Source organism: Phlebotomus papatasi, chromosome 3 (assembly GCF_024763615.1).
Source record: "Phlebotomus papatasi isolate M1 chromosome 3, Ppap_2.1, whole genome shotgun sequence".
NCBI classification, from domain to species: Eukaryota; Metazoa; Arthropoda; class Insecta; order Diptera; family Psychodidae; genus Phlebotomus; species Phlebotomus papatasi.
Window position 1 is genome coordinate 61,024,649 of NC_077224.1, and position 21,038 is coordinate 61,045,686.

General features: G+C 33.3%; 2 protein-coding genes across 3 annotated transcripts; one reads left to right on the forward strand and one right to left on the reverse strand.

The window, feature by feature from the left end:
- Positions 1–13: 13 nt before the first annotated feature.
- On the forward strand, positions 14–5,239 carry LOC129807107 (uncharacterized). Its single transcript, XM_055856149.1, has 3 exons — positions 14–335; positions 4,104–4,330; positions 4,395–5,239. Exons 1-3 carry the CDS (start codon positions 123–125, stop codon positions 4,816–4,818), a joined length of 864 nt encoding a protein of 287 aa, XP_055712124.1. The 5' UTR covers positions 14–122; the 3' UTR covers positions 4,819–5,239.
- On the reverse strand, positions 3,886–19,723 carry LOC129807073 (ethanolaminephosphotransferase 1). 2 transcript variants are annotated; one of them, XM_055856092.1, is made up of 7 exons: positions 18,434–19,253; positions 11,914–12,099; positions 11,220–11,546; positions 10,817–11,155; positions 8,612–8,818; positions 8,467–8,508; positions 3,886–4,248 (listed from the first exon to the last, which is right to left on the reverse strand). In XM_055856092.1, exons 1-7 carry the CDS (start codon positions 18,488–18,490, stop codon positions 4,213–4,215), a joined length of 1,194 nt encoding a protein of 397 aa, XP_055712067.1. In that variant the 5' UTR covers positions 18,491–19,253; the 3' UTR covers positions 3,886–4,212. The 2 variants fall into 2 exon arrangements, with proteins under 2 accessions (XP_055712067.1, XP_055712066.1); XM_055856091.1 differs by lacking the exon at positions 3,886–4,248 and having other exon boundaries at positions 8,369–8,508; positions 18,434–19,723.
- Positions 19,724–21,038: the final 1,315 nt, after the last annotated feature.

A 21,038-nucleotide genomic window follows, 5' to 3' on the forward strand; every position in this document is an offset into this window, starting at 1 on the left:
CAGTCTCTTCTGACAACTTGCCAAGAGGTCACACGTTCTATCGGCAGTTGCTTCTGAACTTCCAACGCGGCAGTGTCGTTCCTCAGTCCCAATTCATTCTTCGGGATTCTCAATTTGCCAAAATGAGTCAAGATCGACACCGTCTTGTGGAAATTCCCTGTGATAATTGGATAGAACTAAAGGAAATGTATAATAGGGATTGGCCAAAGCACATTGTGAATTACTACACAATTGATACCTACATCAGATGGAAGGAACAATGTGATACTATTCCCAATCTTCACTTCTACAGTCTCAATGGGCAGTGGAGAAGAGATGGAACAGTGCTTATTGTGGTAAAAATATCTTGTTTTCTCACATATACATTGTAAAAGTTTCAACAAATTTTTATCAAATTTGAGTATATTATTTTTGTGTATGAGTATAGTGGCATCTGAACAAAATGATTTGCTAATCTCTATCTGTTGAAACCTAATTCAATATAACATACATTTAGCTGATATAACTAGATGAGTATTCATTCTCCGGCAAGATGACTACAAGAAATGTTCGGCAGTGTTTAGACGTGGAAGTCTTTATTTTTCGTATAGGATGGTGTATAGGGGAAACTGGGGCACCTCCAAACACGGAGCAGTACTAAACACTAACTTTTATTTCTAAACTACTTGGACTATCTCGACCATTTCTTCAGTGGACAAGCATCCCTATAGTCCCTATAAATTTCTATTACTCTTGCCCTCTCAAGTCGAATATCCGATTAGAAAATCGCAGTGTTTGGTGCTACCCCGTGTTTGGTGGTGCCCCAGTTTCCCCTACCCTCTTATTCAAAATTGACAATTATGAATTTATGTAATTGCGAAATGACTACTACAATTGCAATATACTTGAAATACTGGAAGTAAAATATTCATATTTTAGCTCCAGTTAAAAATTCGTCAATTAGGGAAGCTAAGGGTAACACAACACTATCAAACACGAGTTTGAACGGTCATTAAATTTAAAATATTTATATTTAAATCATTAAAAACATAATTTATTTATACAGTGTAACTAAAGAGAAGAATTTGCCATCAAGAATTTAAATCAAGAAAAAAAATGAAGGAAAATATAACCAAAATCCACGCTATGTCAATCTTTCCATGCATAACGTCGCGCGCAAAATTTATATTATTTTCGGCGATGCGAGAAAAGTGCAACAACAGAAAGAAAATTGTCGGTCCCATGGAATGTAACAGGAGATGAACAGAAACACCAACCTCTCTTGATTTTTACAATTTAATTCTCTATATATCGCTCCTTGGAAATTACAAGGGGCTAACTCACTTTTTTGCGATTTTGAGGTTTTAATGCACTCAGACAGAGAATTTATTAAAATTTCAGATGATATGAATCAATAAATTTCGTTATTAGAAAAGTTTTTCAAAATTTTACTCTTTGTGATTGCTTGCGCGGCTTTATTTGAAGTCAAGGGGCACAAAATAGATTTATCGTTCAAATTTTTCTAAAACAAGGGACTAACTCAAGCAAGTTGATCCCGTATCATTCTAATTTCATGAAAATTTACGCATCATTTAGAATGACAAAGAGCTAACTCATAAAAAAAACATATTTTAAAAGGTAAAAATATGTATGTTTCGATGTTTATAATAATGCTCATACAAATAGAAAAAAATTAAATTGTTTTTATTAACATACTTAATTGATATAATTATTTATACAAATTTGAATCTTTCATGCTGTCTCCTGAAAAATGGCTCAGATTGAGTTGGCCCCTTGTAATTTCCAAGGAGCGATATGATGGACGTTTTGAGGTCTTCTTAAAATTTTTCAATTGAATTATAGACCTTCTTCAAACGTCGTAGTAAAGAATAAAATTGTGAAATTCAAGGGAGGTTCACTATTTCCGTCCATCTCCTCTAAAAAAATGTATTTCCGTACTGTCGTATTATTTTTCTCACTACAATTTGAAGGACTAAAAAGCAAATGTATCTTATCTGATATATAGCACTTCTGTTATCTATTGCTCGGTTATAAATTATCCAAATTCGTTTAGTTTGTATTTAATTTTAATATAGTGTCCGTTAGATCCGATAGCTAGAAATTTTCAGGAAGTTTCCTAAATATTAACCCTTTCGCATCTTTTGGGAGTCTGAGTACCCAAAAACAAGTACCTAAGTACACTTAGGTCTTAAGCCGAGAGACGGCTTAGTGGAATATGATAAAAATGTGGTTTAACCATTATTTCGAATATAATTACGCTAAGTCGTCTCTCGGCTAATCCTCAAGTCTGTCAAGGCCCTAAGGAATACTCTAAGAAAAACATTTTCTTTTTAATTCAATCTCATAAAATTCAATTCTTCTAATTGATTATAAACTACAAGGATGTCCAAAACTAGGATATTTCTTATAGAACCGCAATGAATTTCTAAGTCAAGATATTTTTGATTGCAAAATTTTATAGCTAACGCTTAGCCACACGGCTTAACTCAATATAAATTCTATTACGTAGATTTTAATGAACCAATAGACTTTGAAAAATCAATAAAATTGGTTATTATTTAGGATATCAAGACCTTCGGAAACTGAATAAAATGGGTTCCCCTAATTACAAGATCAAAAGAAGTCTATATTTTTATTGCTTAAATAGATAGATAATGCTATCCATAAATTTACTATAAAAATGTCAGAAACCAATTCAAAGTATTTCCGAAGTAGCAAACGAAAGTCGGCCATTCTCGTGAACAAAGCGTTCGCGTGAATATCCAAAACTTTGAAAAGCGGTTTCTGCACTATTAATTTTCATAATTTCTTTAAATTGGTAGAAGGGATTAAGAAAAAAAGTTATTGACTTAAAGAGTTAAGTTTATTTGAAAGTTATTTAATCGTGTCCTTCTCTTTCAAAAAAATCGGAAAAAGGTTCATTTTTACCCTACTAATTAGGGGACCCACCTTAAGCCTCTGGTCTAAAATCCGATGTTAGATATGTTTTTTTTTAATTGTATGTCTTACAGGGAAGAAATATTTTACTTTCTGATTAAACCTAATAATTTGAGATCTAACTTTTTTTTTAAATTATGGTTAACGAAATTTCTTTTAGGCTGCAAAATATTAAAGAATATTCATAAAGATTATTCAATAAAAATCAAATTTGATAATTAGTTAATTAAAAACCGAAATTATAATTTTTGAAATATTATTGGAAAAAACAAAACTGAAAAGCGATAAAACTTCTTTGTAATTTGAGTACGTTTTTCAAAGTGGTTTTGAACAATTTGTGTTATAAAAATAGATATTAAAATATAATATTTTATTAAAAATATTTGATTTTTACTGATGAAACTGTTCGTTTACTGATAAAAAATGGTCATTCTGAAGCCAATTTTAAAAGAATTTATAGAGAGGTTTACATTTAAAAAAAAATAATAATATAATAATAATGCGGTGTATTATCCCATAGAAAAACCAGGACTTTTCTCTTTTTTGAATTTGATGGAGAAAATATTAAATTTCAGCAATAATATCATTTCAATATTTCAATATCAGCAATAATAATTTTGCCACTTACAGTTCACTTTGAATGCCGATCAACGCGATTTTGAAAAATTACCGCGCGATCTTGGAGGCAATTCGGCGCGATCCGCCGATCTGCCTGTCAAAAATAGATTTAATTTAACAATTTAGATTGTTGCAGGTAAAGTGAAACCCTCTTCATTTTTCATTTACCACAACTTGCAGCAAAAGTGCACTGCTTTTAAATCTCTTTTTTTTTTGTTCATTTAATTTTCACGTTAGTAACGAATCAAATAAGATACAACTTTTAAAAATCACATCAACTACGAAAAATATGTTACAAAATACAATTATTAAAACAGAAAAGGTTGAAAATTTTACTCGCCCTCAAAAATGTTTAATTATTTTTTTTAATACAAGAATAATATATTTAGTAAAAAGTCATCAGTTTAAAAGTAATTAACCCGTTAAACATTCAGAAAAATGCAACAATTAAAATAACTTTTCCCTCCCATTTGGAAAAAAAATAAAAGTCTTGCAAAATCATTTTGTTCAGATGTCTGGAGATTTCTGATTATCTGAGTATTATTCAGGATCGGTACCAGTTGTTTGTCTGCAGTCTTGACGAGTCCAATTCACAGCTGAAGAAAGCCCTTGAGTTACTGGACTGGCGTGCTGGCTTCAAGATCAGTTCCTTTGTGTCTAAACATCGTCCGGCGATTCTCCACTTGGTGGAATCTAGAAAATTAGAAAAGGAATATGACAGTCAGACTGTTCTCTATTACCTGCCGCGTCATTTAGGACAGGCCGTGTTAGTGGAGTTAGTAGATTTTTCTTAGCATTTTTGACTATTTGTAGAAATGTATTGACCCCTCTCTTTGTAGTTGTCCAAATGATATTGAACTTCGTCCTATGACAAAAGAAGATGCTACCATCGCTGACCGAGTCTGGCCTAATCGACACCATGGTTCATTATTTTTCCTGGAACGCCTTATTGCCTGGAATCCAAATGTAGGAGCCTACACCAAAGAAGGTAGACTCGTAGCATGGTGCTTTCTTCTCCAAGCCGGTGCACTGGGAGCTCTTCAGGTAGACGAGGAGTACCAACGCCGTGGTCTTGGGAGTCTAGTTACAAAAGCCATGATAAGGAAACTTTGCGATATGGGAAGGGATACTTTTGCCTTCGTGAATGTCGACAATACTCCATCGAGAGGAATGCTAGAAAAGCTGGGATTTATCGAAATAGATTCCGTCTACTGGCTGCGAACTCTTCCCACCGATCCAACAATTCCACCATGGACAGATTAAAAATCACTCCAGTATTAATGAATATAAAGCAGACCAACTGGACGCTTTGATCAAAAAGTGTATCGGGGATCTGCTCATTTATCAATTTTGTTAGGAAAATAGATCATTATATTAATATAATTTTTTACTTGAAACTTTTATTAGTTATCAGGATCCTAAGTCAAATCTCGAACGGTTTTCCTTGAAAATCGAGACTTAATTCAAACACAATTTCAATCCATATTTTTTCGTCAAGGAGGAAAGGTCATGTAACAGTTTAAAAATAATTTAATAAAAGGATATTGTTACTTTATTAAAAAAATCTATGGATTCAATTTTTTTTTACACAAATTGTCGATTCTATTTTAAGTTATCTAGTAACGAATATACTGTTTAAAATGCTGTAACTGCCTTTTATTTTACTGTTAATAAATGTAACAAAATTCAGCTGTAGTTTATTACAAACTATTTGAAAACTTAATTAAACTTTTCTGTTTAAAGTTTTAAATTTAAACGAACATTTTTTGTTCAAACGATGTAAATTTAGATTTCTTAAAATTTACCAATAATCAAAATTTTTGATATACGTCTGAGAAATCATTCAAAATCTAAAAAAAAACAAATCTTCAAAAACTAGATAGTCGTTATCAGTTTAAAAGTTAGCCAACCTTACAAGAACTAAGGATTTACTTACAGATAGAAGGCTTTTTTCAAAATATACCCTATAGAAATAATTAGAATCGATTAAATCATATCGCGCTTAAAATATGAAAAAATGTTTAAGGACCTTGTTAAAGAAATTTAAGTTAAGGAACTGTTAAAGAAATTAAGAAATTACTCAATGAATTTTTTTGAACGTCGTCATTCTGTTAGGCTAGGATCGGTTGCAACTCGCGTCACAAAAACAAAAAATAAATAAACTTTTGTAAGTTATATATAGCCTTATACTTAGGAAACATTGTATCCTTTAGGCATGAAATAAACTTCAAAATTGAAAATTGAATTGAATTGACCTTAAGGAGGTAACACGAAATACAAGGTCAAAAGAAGTCTATATTTTTTATTGCTTAAATAGATGGATAATGCTATACTAAAACGTACTATAAAAATGTCAGAAACCAATTCGAAGTATTTCCAAAGATACCAAGACGAAAGCAAAAAAGCACCAAGAAAGTATAATTTTTTTAAATATTTAAGTACTTTAAATACATATAAATATATGGCAAAAGAAATGGCAAAGCGTCCCAGCTTTGAGGAGTGCTAGAACTCACGAGATAGAGCTATCCGTGAATTATATTTTCGCATTCTTTTTGAGTGCATACCAGTTTACTACAGAATAAATTGATTCATAAATTAAAAACAAAACAAAACATTCCGAAATAAAAAAAAATGCATGAGAAAAGCACATTTTAGCATGAGCAATAATAATATGGACAAATAAAAAAGTAAATCTGAGAAAGATACATCATTAACGGGTACATTACCGATTCATTATCGATTAAGTCCGATGCAGTCGAGTTGGAAATTTCAAGATTTAAAAAAAAAATTAAAATTTAAGCAAATCGATTGGAAAATGGTCCCTCCAGTAGTTAAACTTTGACCTTCGAAAATTCGATATCGAAATGTTGTTCGAATATAAATATCTAAGGACAAAATATTCACCCTGACTACCTCTAAACTAAAACATATTCGAAAATAAAAACATCTAGAAATCGTGTTCGAACCAAACCAATAAAGCAGAAAAACTTGGCTTTGAAGGAGAAGGTGGGGGTTGGGAGGAAAACGAAAAAAATACTGTCCGAGATAATGTTGATTTATAGGGCGGTCGTCGAAGCCTGAAAGTCGATATCTCTTACCGTTTGGCCTCTACACAGAAAAAAATATTTTGTAAAATTGTTCGTAAATGTTTGTGAAATCCTATGGAGGACTTACGAAATGCTCGTGAATCATATAACCCACAAACAAGTTCGTAAAATGTTATACTTTTTTCATAAACATTGTTCGTAAAATGATCATTTGACGAACATTTTTTGTACTTTTACAAAAATTTGTTCGTAAATACACATAAAAAATGTTCGTAAAATTTTGTCATTTGTTCGTATTTGTTCGTAAATTTTTGTTTGTCTCGCAAAAATTTACAAACAAATACGAACAAATGACAAAATTTTACGAACATTTTTTTGTCTGTTTACAAACATTTACGAACAAATGTTTGAAAAAGTACAAAAAATGTTCGTCAAATGATCATGTTACGAACAATGTTTGTGGAGAAAGTACAAAATATTACAAACTTGTTTGTGGGTTATATGATTCACGAGCATTTCGTAAGTCTGCCATAGTATTTCACAAACATTTACGTACAATTTTACAAAATATTTTTTTCTGTGTAGAGGCCAAACGGTAAGAGATATCGACTTTCAGGCTTCGACGACCGCCCTATAAATCAACATTATCTCTGACAGTATTTTTTTCGTTTTCCTCCCAACCCCCACCTTCTCCTTCAAAGCCAAGTTTTTCTGCTTTATTGGTTTGGTTCGAACACGATTTCTAGATGTTTTTATTTTCGAATATGTTTTAGTTTAGAGGTAGTCAGGGTCACAAGCTTTCGAACAAATAAAAAAGAGTTTTGGAAAATATATGAGAAAGATACATCAGTTACGAGTTACTTTACAGATTCATTACCAATTAAGTCCGATGCAGTCGGGTTGGAAATTACAAGATCTTTCAAAAAAAAAATTCAAATTTAATTAAGCAAATCGATCGAAAAAGAGGCCCTCCAAAGTGGTTAAACCTTGATCTTTGAAAATTCGATATCAAAATATTCCTTTATAAATGATAATGAACCTTTATAAACTTCGTTCCTGAATTTAAAAGATTCTATTAAATTTTGTAATATTCCAGCTTTTAGTCCTTATTTAAAATAAATATTTGTCTCACACGAGATATCTGTTTCCAAAATTTCTTCATTAAATAACGTTTACAGAATTAGCTAGTTAAGCCTTTAAGGAGTTTTTAATCATAAATTTCTATTTACAGTAAAAAGTCGCCAAATCTATCCAAATAGATATTTACGAATAGTTTCAAAAAAATAAATCAAATCAAAATGCTATAAATTAGCCCTTGCCTTATAATTAATGTTCTAGTATTTTTGAGCATTTTCATAGAATAAGCTTTTAAAAAATTATTCAAGAAGCAGATTTTCCTTTCAGAGAGAGAAAAATTGTATTCAGTATAATTCTCAAGTTTTTTGAAAGCTCGTAAGAAAATAAAACCCTCGCTTTCCTACATATTGCCCCTTGTTCCCCTATAAACAACAAAACCTAAAAACCCATAAAAGTCTGGAATCCGGATAAAGATTCTAGTAGTTTACAAAACTATCACATGACCTTCTCCTCTTAATAATAATCGGAACGCGACGATTTAGCATTGGCGAATACCAATAGTTACGAGTGTTCTTAGTAATTGAATTTCCAACACTTTTTGATCAAACGCCTGAATGTTGAACATAAGCAAAACATTCCAATATATGGGATGGGAATAAATGACGAATTGTAGTGAAATTAGTCATAAATTTTTCTTCAGAATATTTGTTTTAATCCCAATTCTATGTCAACTGGCAAAATGTTTGATTCATTTCAATTTCACTGTATTCCTATTGATTTCTCTTACTTGGAAGCATTTGATATTGAAGTGATGGCACATTTCTCGCACCTGTAGAGACATTGAGGAGACAAAAGAGAGAAATTGAGGCGTAAGTAAACTGATATGATGTAGTTCATCAGGATGAATAGAAATTTGATGGAACTTTACGTACCACACACGTGCCATAATGTATATGGGCAGCTGTTGATATTCCTGTGATTACGTACACGATGGCCAGTTCAATGGTAGCCGTGAAGCGAATATGGAGGGCATTGTAGAACGGAAATGTTGACACTCCAGTAACCACAAGGAGCAGCCACAACAATCCGTTCCAGCAGTCTGTCCGCGTGTCGGACATTTGGGCAACAATCAATCGGCACTGTGGAGATTCAATCAAATATTGAACAGTGTTACTATGTGCATGGATGAGGACACTTCTTAATTAAAATTTCAGTGTTCATAGAGTAACAGGATGAAAATTGAATTTAGATCCAGGATCAAAAGATCTTACTCCCATGGACACTGCAATGTTTGCACCTACTTAATGAGACCATTAAACGTTTCTTCAATTGCAATTGAAGGAATTTTCACGCAAAGAAAAGCAATTTCATTGAATGATTGTGTCTCAAAGGAACAGGAAATTAAATGGCTGCAAAGGATGTTTTTAGGTCATTGCACTTACATTGTCGCAGGAATTACACCATTTGATGTAGCACAATTGAGCAGTAAAATACCACAATGCAAGACAATTACAAAAAAGCCATTTTGTAATTTTTTAATTAATTAAAATCGACCAAGAAAAATCGAAATATAAATTTTAATGGCTCGGGCACACCTTTTAGACCAAGAAAATTTCACGAAGTCGAATTTCGGATTCCTTTCTTTTTCACATGTTTTGCATATGTCTATCTCATTCTCTCGCACTCTTCTTCTTCTTTTGAACATCACTCTAAATTCAATTTAGCTCAATCGAATTTTGTATGCGAAAGAATGAGATAGTCATATGCAAAACATGTGAAAAAGAAAGGGATTTGAATTTCGAGTTCATGGAATTTTCCTGATCTAAAAGCTGTGCCAGAGCTATAACTAATCAGAATAATGCACTAGAGACACTAAAAATAGATTGTTCAAGTTTTGAAATTAGTAAATTAATTTGGAATTAAGAAATTTAAAAAAAATTAAAGGTTCGCCGTTAAATATACGTCTTAACGGTCTCTGAATTTATATTCTTTAGTCAGTAACAACCTAATGGACCCGACACACCTTTTAGACCAGTAAAATTTCATGAAATCAAAATTTACATATCTCACGTGTTTTGCATGTGACTATCCCATTCTTTCTCATACAAAATTCGATTGAGCTAAATTGAATTTGGAGTGATATTTGAGAGAAGAAAAAGAGTGCGAGAAAATGAGATAGACATATACAAAACAAGTGAGAAAGAAAGGGATGCGAATTTCGACTTCACGAAATTTTCCTGACCTAAAAGGTGTGCCGTAGCCATAATGACTTCAGCATACCTTTTAGGTCAAGAAAATTTCATAAAATCGAAATTCACATCCCATTCTTTCTTAGAAGTTCTGTATATGCCTATCCTACTCTTCCACACTCTTCTTCTTCCTTTGAACATTACACTAAATCAAATTTAGTTCAGTCCAATTTTGGGTTCAAAAGAGCGAAATAGACTTGTACAAATCTTGTGAGATAGAAAGGAACGTGAATTTCGACTTTATGAAATTTTACCGATCTAAAAGATGTGTCAGAGGCACAAAATTTTAAATTATTTACCGACCAAATTTGATTTTTTTATCGATCAGGCACATCTTTTAGGTCAGGAAAATTTCATGAAATCAAAATTTACATCCCTTTCTTTCTCAATCGTTTTTGCATATATCTATCTCATACTTTTGCACTCCAAATTAGGTTGAGCTAAATTTAATTTGTTATGATGTTTAAAAAAAGAAGAAGAGTGGAAAAGAGTGAGATAGACATATGCAATAGGTTTGAGAAAGAAAGGAATGCGAATTTCGACTTCATGAAATTTTCCTGATCCAAATGATGTGCCGGGGCCATTAAATTTATTTTTTTTACTGCTACAGTGTTAATACTTAAATTCAAATGGACAGGGTCAAAGGAACACCTCTTCAATAGGGATTACTCGTTGGCTGTTTTGTTAAAATATTGGATTTCATTTTAATGTATCTAATAAAATGCAAGTATACTCTGATGTTTGTTAATCTACCTTTTAAAATAAGGAAGTGTGTTCAAATTTCAAATCCCAAATGTTACTCAAAGAGTGTCAATAGGTGTTCCTTTCACCCTTATTTAAAAAATATTGGGACCTCAGTATAAAAATTGTAATATCAAAATATATTACGCAAATGTTGGAGAAGATCGTGCCGAAGCAGACAAAGAGCATTCGTGGATCAAGTGTAGCTATGTTGTTTATCGAGAAGAGCAACCAGAAATGGGAGATGGCAAAGAGGCCGGCCAGAGGCATCAGGGGACGTATCGCCTCGAGCAAGGGTCTCATCTTTCCCGTACGTTCCTTGTACGATCTATAGATGTTCCGTATGATAACTGGATAGTTTGTGATAATAGCCGAAACGACGAGAAGCAGAATAAATGCATCTGCTGGACAGTATTGACCCAAAATTGGTTCACGCCAGATCCATGGACCAACAAAGAATGTCAAGGTTAGGACAATTGTGAGACCCTGTCAATTGAATAGAAAATAACTTAGTAAATTAGAAATACCCGTTAAAAATCATTGTTCTTACCCACATAGTGAAATCATAGCCCCATGGTAGGAACATAACACCTGTGTTGTACTTCTCGAAGTGAGTGAGGTAAAAGTTGATGAAGATGACATAGGAGAGCACATAGAACATTCGCATCGGTGGAAGGTCCGTCTCACCAAATAAAGTGAACATGTAGATTGGAATAAAGGCCGTGGAATAGGAGTCCAATCCATGATCAAAAAGTTCTCCTAAAGGTCCACTAGTACCTGTTCTTCTAGCTTGCTTCCCATCGATACCATCTAGGTTGTACGCTAGAAAAATTCCTATGGCTGCTGTTAGCCAAACCCACCGTGGAATGGGATTTATCTGTATTTATAAATTCATATCTTATAGCATTGGTTAACATTACTGTATTAATAATTTATTTAAAGGAGATTTTGAAGTGTGATCTTTCTTACGAACGATTTTAGACCACGCCCACTTATAATTAAAGTTCAGTCGGATTGAGTTAAAAAATGGGCGTGACTTAAACAGTTTCATGGGCAGAGCTTTTTTGGGAGGTCTCATACTTGTCAGATTTCTAACTAAATTCCTTTTATGAACGATTTTAGACCACAATTAATTTTAAATTTAATTATGCAAACCTGAGACAGTGGGCGTGGTTTAAATGCTTAATCGACCGAAACACATTTCGAATGGCAACTCTTATAATTTAGGAACATATTGAACTTACGTCTTCGTCTGCTGCTTTAAAATCGTAGTCATAATAGCCTATTAGGACGAATGTGGCCACTGTCAGAAGGAAACCCGTAAAGGTGATCAAATTTGGTGCTAACCAGCGTGGAAAGAATTTAACGCACCAATTCCAAAAAGGATGCATCACATAAACGGACAACAGACTTGTGTCCACGCTGTTGTACTGCAAGTAGTAAAAACGGAACATAAAACAGCATGTCAACAACTCTCATTTGTTTACTTCATTAATCTACTGGAATAGAATTCCACATAAAAAAAATTATCGTTATCACAAGATAATAAAATTTTCATCACACTCTTTCACTCAAAAAAAAATAGAGAGTATGATTATGAAACGGGAAGATTGTCCAACTGTCTCTGAAAGAGTTTAAGCATGTTTTCTTTTTTTCCCACTAGGAAATTATGAGACCACTTTTCGAGATAATGCCACATTGACTATAATATTGTGAACTGATAGAAGGTCAGAGGTGACAGACGCCAATGACTTCTCATAGGAAAATAAGAGAAAATTTATACACAACATTTTGCAGCACTGAAATTCCTCAACAGCGAATTGGTTTTCAATAATATTATTTAAAATAAATGTTAATTTGAAATATGGCGAAAAAATACATTCTGTATAATTAAAATTTCTGAGATTTTTTTAAACTGATTATTACGTAATAAATAAATTAAAATATTAGAAATATGAATTAGTAGAAACAACTATCCATCTAAATCAAAGCTTAGACTATCTCGCTCACTCATCCGTAATTATTAAACAAATGTTCATAAAACAAGAGTAATTGTATGATGATCATAAAATGATTAAAAATGCTATCACACTTTCCAGTAGCTTTCAAGTTGAAGTATATTTTTTTTACAATTTTATCAAGAATTTTATTTGTCTCTCTTGCTTGGTTTGAATTCGCACCTTAAAGATATATTGTATTGCTTAATAAAATAAAACATAAACAAAGTCTACGTCCTAGATTTTGTTAATAAAATATTTATGGATTAATAGACTTCGCAAATTTCTAGAATTTCTATAATAAAATTAAAATATTGTTTTAACGGTTTTACCATTCAAATACCTTCTGATAAAACCGATAAAACCCAATTGTGGTGGAATTGGTAAAAAAATACTCCTTATACATTAAAGTTGTAGGTTTTTTAGTTACAAAATTTTGTTTAAAACATAATTAACGTAAAATTTCCACTTCACGTCTACTTTACTTATATTTAAACGTATTGAAAATATTGTAGTTTAAACTTAAGATATTGGAGCTCATACATTCTGTTCCAAATTGCAAGCACTCCCCTATTTACTTCAGAATTAAATTTTCTCCTATAGTTGAACTTGAAAGGTTTTTGAATTTGTTTTTCTTATTTTTTATACAATTTGAAAGTCATTATTTTATTATAAAATATGAATTTTTTAAAACCCTTAAAAAGTATCTATTTTAAGATTTTCTCCGGTTTTTCTTCCTTGCTATGAAATATTAAAAATATATACATATAAAAAATATTATTATTTTTTTAATTTAATTTTTTTTTGCAAATGCGAATTACGCCAGCTAATTAGAGACTGTTTCGGCGAGGCGACTATTCATTAAGGCAGAATCACATTGACAGTAAAATGCTCTCCGTATTTCGTTAATTTACGCATTTTCATTGCAATTCTTACGCAAATTGTCAATTACCGTATTACCTTATCTCGTACTCGGTGGCACTAGGTGAAAATAATATAAGAAAATTGAATAAATAAAACGAAAATTCGATAAACGGTGAGCAAAAAAAACTGTAAAAGAAATTAATCGTAATGGAATTAATAATTAATGGAAAATTTGCGTAAAAATTGCAATGAAAGTACGTAAATTAACGAAATACGGTGAGGCTACAGCAAGCATTTTACTGTCAATGTGATTCTGCCCTTAATCCGAAGTTGTGCGTTTTTTGTTTCTTTTTTTTTCAAGAAAATATTGATGCACTTTAAATATGTATGTGGGAATGAAATTGGAATTTGGAATGATTTCACTGGGAACGTAGTACCCGGTCAGTAGAACAAATAACATTATAGAGTTCTGTTCAAGGGAGGAGACGTGATGAAGTTGCATAGTACTGAATTAAACCATTTATTAAATTAAAAGGAGAGTTTTCCCTCGATATCCTCCTTTCCCAAATCCTACATGGGGGCTCAACCGGGATGGGGGTAGAATATTGCTGGGAAAAATAAAAACGACGTGGAATTTTGAGGAGGCCGATAAAAAAAATGAGTGGAGAAAAACGATGAAAAATTAATGAAAAGACGTGATATGAAGTAGAAGACGTAAAAAGAACAATTATAGGTGAAAAGACGGTGCAAAAGCACAAGAAGTGAGAACGAAGAGTTACGAAGACGAAAGACGGCAACTGCTGAAGAGTTACAAGAAGACGAAAGACCATAACTGCGGAAGAGTTACAAGAAGACGAAAGACGGTAACTGCTAAAGAGTTGCAAGAAGACGAAAGACGGTATCTGCTGAAGAGGTACAAGAAGACGAAAGACGGTATCTGCTGAAGAGGTACAAGAAGACGAAAGACGGCAACTGCTGAAGAGTTACAAGAACACGAAAGACGATAACTGTAGAACGAATTACGAAAGATGAGAAGCTTTAAGGAATTGATTACTTGTCTTACCAAGTGTGGACTTGTGAAAGAATGTGAGAAAAGAAATTTGCCTTGCAATGGGAAGAAAATGGATCTTGCACAACGAATTGTGCAATATGACGAATTATTGGACTTTTTGACGAAGAAAGGACTTATCAATCAATGCGTGAAGAGAAATTTGTCTTGTCATGGAAAAGAAGAAGAGCTTGCACTGCGCATTGTGCAACATGATGAAGCTTTAATTGATTTCCAGAAGAGTGAACTAAAGATCAATGAAGAAAAGGGTGTCTCAATGATTCTTCAAGTGTTGGTACAGGACAAACATGAAGATGAAACTCCAAATATGGAGAATACGAAGGAAGAAATTTTTGATGATGACAATTGGATTATGCAGATTCGATGTGACGAATATGTGAATGATAAGGAGAAATTGGTTGATGAAGCTGAAGCTAAAGATGTCTACGACGAGTATGAAGATGAAACTAATAAGACGGAAATGAAGATACAGCTGAAGACGAAACAGCGAAAGAATGGAGAAACTTTGAAAATTTCAAGAAGGAAGGACACAAGACAAGTAATCTACCGAAAGGATACAAGACCGTTAAACATTACCAAAATGGACAGAAGACGAAAGAAGAAGTGGGGAGTGATCTTTTCATGCTTGGGAATTGCTGTAACACCATGCAACGCTGGAGACTCGATGATTGCTCTTGATGATGATAAAAGTTTAATGAAGATTGACTCTGAAGTTGTCCGGGGGTCAACTTATTGTCAGGAAGGGCCGTGTGGGAATGAAATTGGAATTTGGAATGATTTCACTGGGAACGTAGTACCCGGTCAGTAGAACAAATGGGTCCCGGTCAAAATCCCGAAAGCCAAAATCCCGAAAGCCAAAATCCCGAACGCCAAAATCCCGAAAGCCAAAATCCCGAATGGGCCAAAATCCCGAAAGCCAAAATCCCGAATTCTTAAAAGTGTCATAGCTACTCCTGCGATTTCACTCGCGCTTACTGGAGGCAAAGGGAAATCTTCTGTGTCTTGGAAAATTATTTTAAACATTTTCCTTCATATAATTTCATCCCTTTCAGGATTTTAAAAATTCGGGATTTTGGCTTTCGGGATTTTGTCTTTCGGGATTTTGGCCTTTTCGGGATTTTGGCGTTCGGGATTTTGGCTTTCGGGATTTTGGCTTTCGGGATTATGGCTGCCACCGGAACAAATAACATTATAGAGTTCTGTTCAAGGGAGGAGACGTGATGAAGTTGCATAGTACTGAATTAAACCATTTATTAAATTAAAAGGAGAGTTTTCCCTCGATATCCTCCTTTTTGAATCCTACATGTATAAACTATAAAAATATACCAAAAACTTTATGAATCTTGGTTGTTCCCACTGTTTCCGAAAAAATTGCAAAAATCACCCAATTTTTGACTTTTTTATTCTGACTCCCCCCTTAAACATCCGATTTTAGTTTTAAAATTTTACTCATTTTCAATATGTAGCCCAGAAGGATCTATTATCGATTATGAATATCAAAAGGAACGCTAATACAGATGGATAATAAAGATAATAAATAAAAGGAAATCTTTAAAATGTATTAAATTTTAAAATCAATAAATTGTGCAAAATTAAATGAGGTACATTACGCTGAAAATGGCTTTCCACAGAAAATATTAGTAATTTGAACTTAAAAATCACGATATAAATTGGCGGTTAAAATAATAAAACCAGCCTGCAAAGCTTTTTGTTTTGCTTTTGTATGTTTTCCCTATTTTCCTAATTTGTTTAAAAAATTTTAATGTAGATCTGAAAATAAGGTGCTGTTTGGTCGCCAGACATCTATGTTTTGTACAGTATACGTCAATAATAAAATTCAGTCCACACAAGAAAATAGGTAAATTGTCATTTATATAGTTTCTAAATAGCTTTTATACAGCTTTATTTCCACTTAATTAATTTATAGACAACATTCATTTTTTTTTGAATGTAAGTTTTTAATGGAAGTTTTTGCAGGGGTAGTCTTATTATTTTAGCTGCCACTGTATGTGTACGACGTATACGACAGTGCTTTCTAGAAACGATGATTAATTATTATTTTACAAATTGTGTTGTCCAAACAGAATTTCACTATTGACATGGTGCTATAGCAATAAAAAATGAACATGTTTCTTTAGCACGTTGCTGTTCTCAAGTGCTTCTGCATTATCGACATTTTTCTCTGTATTAGTTCCTGTCTCGACTGTTTTCCACAGTCCACGTTGTGGTTCAGAACCTACAAACAGTCGAGACAGGAACCAACACAAAGAAAATGTCGATTACGTAGAACCACTTGAGAACAGTAAAATGCTAAAAAAAACATCTTCATTTTTCATTGGAATAGCAATTTTATTCTGTTAAATATGAAAACCTTCCCAGCGAGCACAGTTAGTTGAAAAAGGCAGTGTTTTCAGCATAATTTTGCTAAATCGATCAGGAAAAATACGCTGACCGCGGTCAGCAGTTTTCGAACAAAAAGTGCTAACCAAATATATAGAAATGACACTAGGGTAACGTGTGGTATTTCGGGACACTTTTTAGCACTTTCAAGTTTCAAGCAGCTTAACGACTTTTCAAATTATTCTTCTCTTTGCTTATATAAATATTTATATTCCTTATTCTATATAAAAAAAACGTTCCTACCGAAAAATGTTAAAAAATGCATATTTTTTTTACACAAAATAGCAAAAAATGTAAAGAAGTAATAATGGTATATTTCGGGACAGGCAAAAGTGGCTATTATGCAAATAAATTTCACTGAGCCTGATTATTTACCTTTAAGTAGAAGGTCTAAACTTCATTTTTTCATAAAAAAAATTGTTTAATTTTGTTTTCACTTGTAAAGTGGCTTAAATCGAAAAAAAAACTCAGAACTGTTTGTGTTGACATCTGCAAAATTGACCACACTGAGTTTGGTGAAAAGTGGAATGTGACACTCACAATTCTCGCGTATTTTATACTTTAGATTAAATAAAATTTCAGAAGTTCTATATTTATCTCATACGTAAACAACTTAATATCTCACATAGAACTTAAAAATAATAAGAAAAAAATATTTATAGGTATTTTGATGTGTCCCAAAATACCCATATTATGTCCCGAAAAGCACCTTGTCCAGAAATACCACACGTTACCCTACACCACGAGTGTCGTTTTAATGTTAGCAGAATTCGGCTAAAAATACATATGTTTTCAGCTGAATATGTATTGCAATGTATTACATTATTATTAAATGTCAGTTTTTGCAGAGGTAGTCTTATTATTTTAGCCGCCACTGTATGTGTACGATGTGTACGACAGTGCTTTCTAGAAACGATGATTAATTGTTATTTTACTAATTGTGTGAGTATTAAGAACAAAAAAGAAGTATTCAAAGTTTTTTTTAAGAACAAGATCTTAAGAAGCAATATATTTTTTAGTATCAATAAAAAGATTTAAAAGAAAAATAAGAACCTGATGCAAAAAATAAACATATAACTGTGCACATTGTTAAAAACGGCCTTGAACCATAAAATCTGAATAAAATGTTAGTTCATAATGACGGAAATTTCATGAAATATTCCACTTAATGTATTCTAACTAATTAGTTAAACAAACATTAACAATTTATAAGCATGTGTAGTGAGTTTTTTTAAAAGTGCGTTAAAAAGGGTTAAAGGGTTTACTGATAAGTAATCTCGGAGCTGTTATCGCAAGCTCTTCCTTCAAAAGTGATGAAATAAATATCTGGCAAAATTTATGTTGATTTTTCAATTATTTTCTAATAATGATAGAAAAGGCGGATGAGAAAAATGCAACGATTTAATTGGGTAATGCTTCTCATGTTACTCGTACCTTGTATCTATCGAAGCCCTTGAGATGATCATCACTGAGATACCTGGATTGGAACATTGTTGGTAGTGGTGGGTGAAATTAATCAAGTGTGGCGTAATGGTGAAGAAAGTGAACAATTTTTCTGCATTTATCACAAAAGTGTCATGAAATAATTAACAGTCGATTGGGTTTTGCTTTCAATTCACAGCAAATATCACTGCCATAGAGTTATTTATTGGTTTTACTGAAACTTCCTCCAGTTCTACACTATTTAATTCACTCGCTATAGCACATTTCCGGTTAGTCTGGGAATTTAATTTGATTGTTGACTTGATGACACAGTTCACGGAGTTATATGAGTTTGGTCAACTTGAGAAGGTTTTACGAAAAGGGAAGTTTGGTTGAGGTATATAATTGAAAACTTTTCCCAGTATGAGGAAAAGTATGGGGAAAAATCTTGCCAGAGGATAGATTAGAGAAGAAAATAAAAGATGATCACACTCTGTGGTGTGGAAACAGAGGAAGAGATTAGAATGAGTATTTTCCAAGTGTTCAGCTCGCCGGTCACTGTTCAACTGAATGACTGGCAGTTGAAACTCCAGCTAAGGCCTCCACTAGAGAAAAAATAAGTCTCCTCAAGTCTATACGTAAATTACACAAAATTATTATTGTTGTTCCTATTGTACAAATAATTCTGTATGTGTTAACAATTCGCTCCGTCTCTTTTCTCTGCCATCGAAAGTACAATGAGAAGAAAAGAAAAACAGCAGTTGCGATAAGACGAAAAACATCATCAGCACTGCTATGTTAAACCGTATATGTTTAGTAGAAGTGCTAATAAGCTCTGAGAAATGTGTTAAAATCGCGTTCGGAAGCCAATTAATCTACTGTAGAGCATGGTTCTTGTTATCAAATACGCCAACCAAATCGAACGATCCCTCCAAACGAATCAATTTCTTCCACTTTTCCAGTATTTCCAACGCCAAATCGTCATATCGGCGGTCAAAGGTCATGAATTTCCATATCAGCTCTCAGACTTTTTCCCGCGCACACTTGTTACCACATACAAAAGACAACAACATTTGTGGAGCAATGCGATGATCAAAGAAATGGCAATTATTGTGATTCTGATTCGGTTTTTCACATAGTGACAACCGGGGCTACATCAGCAAGCAAATGAAGTATTTTTCTTCAGTAAAATTTAGTAGAAGAAAATATGCTTAAATTAGCCAGACAAATTATTTAATTAACGTTTTTGCAGGACAAAGTAGAACATCTAACTACCCAAAAGAAGCCCTCAGCTAAATTAGCCTGTTGCGAGCGCAACATATTTAAATTTAAAACTGTGGAGTGTGTTGCCCTGCTGAGGCGACGAGGGCGCTAGCGACGAGGAGAGGAGGTAGAAAAATCAGTAGCAGCTGATAAGAAAAAGAGCGCCAATCGGTCTCTTTCACCACTGACCGCCGAGGAGGCAACATCAATCACCTCGCCCATCTCCACCAGCCCAATCCCCAGCAGCAACACCATCATCACCACCAAGCATTGAAGCCACTGAAGCCACCGGGAGCCCCCAAGAACACCAAGCCCAGTGCTGAGCTTTCCGGAGTAACCTCTGCCACATCCACCTCTCCCAAATTCCCATCTCAACCTCCGTGGGAGTGTTCTCACCGGAGAACACAGGGGAGTGTGGGACATAGTCCTTGCCCCGAACGTGGGACCTGAAGGAAGGAAGGAACGGAGGGAATAGAAGAGAGGAATAAAAGATTTTTCCCAATAAGCCTCGGTTTTCCCTATTGACTGTAATTTGTGTGATAACCCGCACTGATTCTCTCACATTGTTTTCCAACGTCACGCGTGAGTACAACTGTCGATGTTCTTTGAGGAATTTCCATTGAAGAGCATGAAGCACCACTTTTCTGCACGCTTTCGATGTGACCTCAGAAAAAATGTAACTTCTAAGCGATAAAGTATTGGAATATCTACACGATTTTAAATTATGGTGAATTCTACGAACATAAAAAATAATATTTCTGGAATTAGCAACTTTGCAAATTTATAAAGCGATCAATGCACGCGCGACTAACAGTACATGGTCAGAGAGTTACACCCGCGTCAAACGATTTATTTTTTACAAAATTTAAAATTATTCAGTACATTCAGTATGATTAATTTTAAATCATTTTAAAAGTTCTATTTATTGTGCATGAATTGTCAAACTTTATCGCATTTTTTGAACTCTTAGTAGGGGAAAGTGCCCATGCTTGATACCATTGGAAGCTCCGTAATGACTAAATTTTTCCTATGTTTCTCAATAAACGTGACTGCAATATATTTTAAAAACTGGCCATTTTCTCATAGTTTTTAAAATATGGTTGCGATGAGTCACAAATATATTGTGAAACTCACAAAATTCAGTCATTACGAAGCTTCCAATGGTATCAAGCATGGGTACTTTCCCCTACCTTATCTATCCAAAGAAAAATACAGTTGTTCTGGGAAAAAAATGAATTATTCAGAACTGATAAAAAAAAACAATTCTTGTGGATATCTCTATGGAACCTCTAAGGACGTTCAATCTAGAATTTTTTGTAGGACCTTGATTAAATCCTCACCTAGGATATTTTTG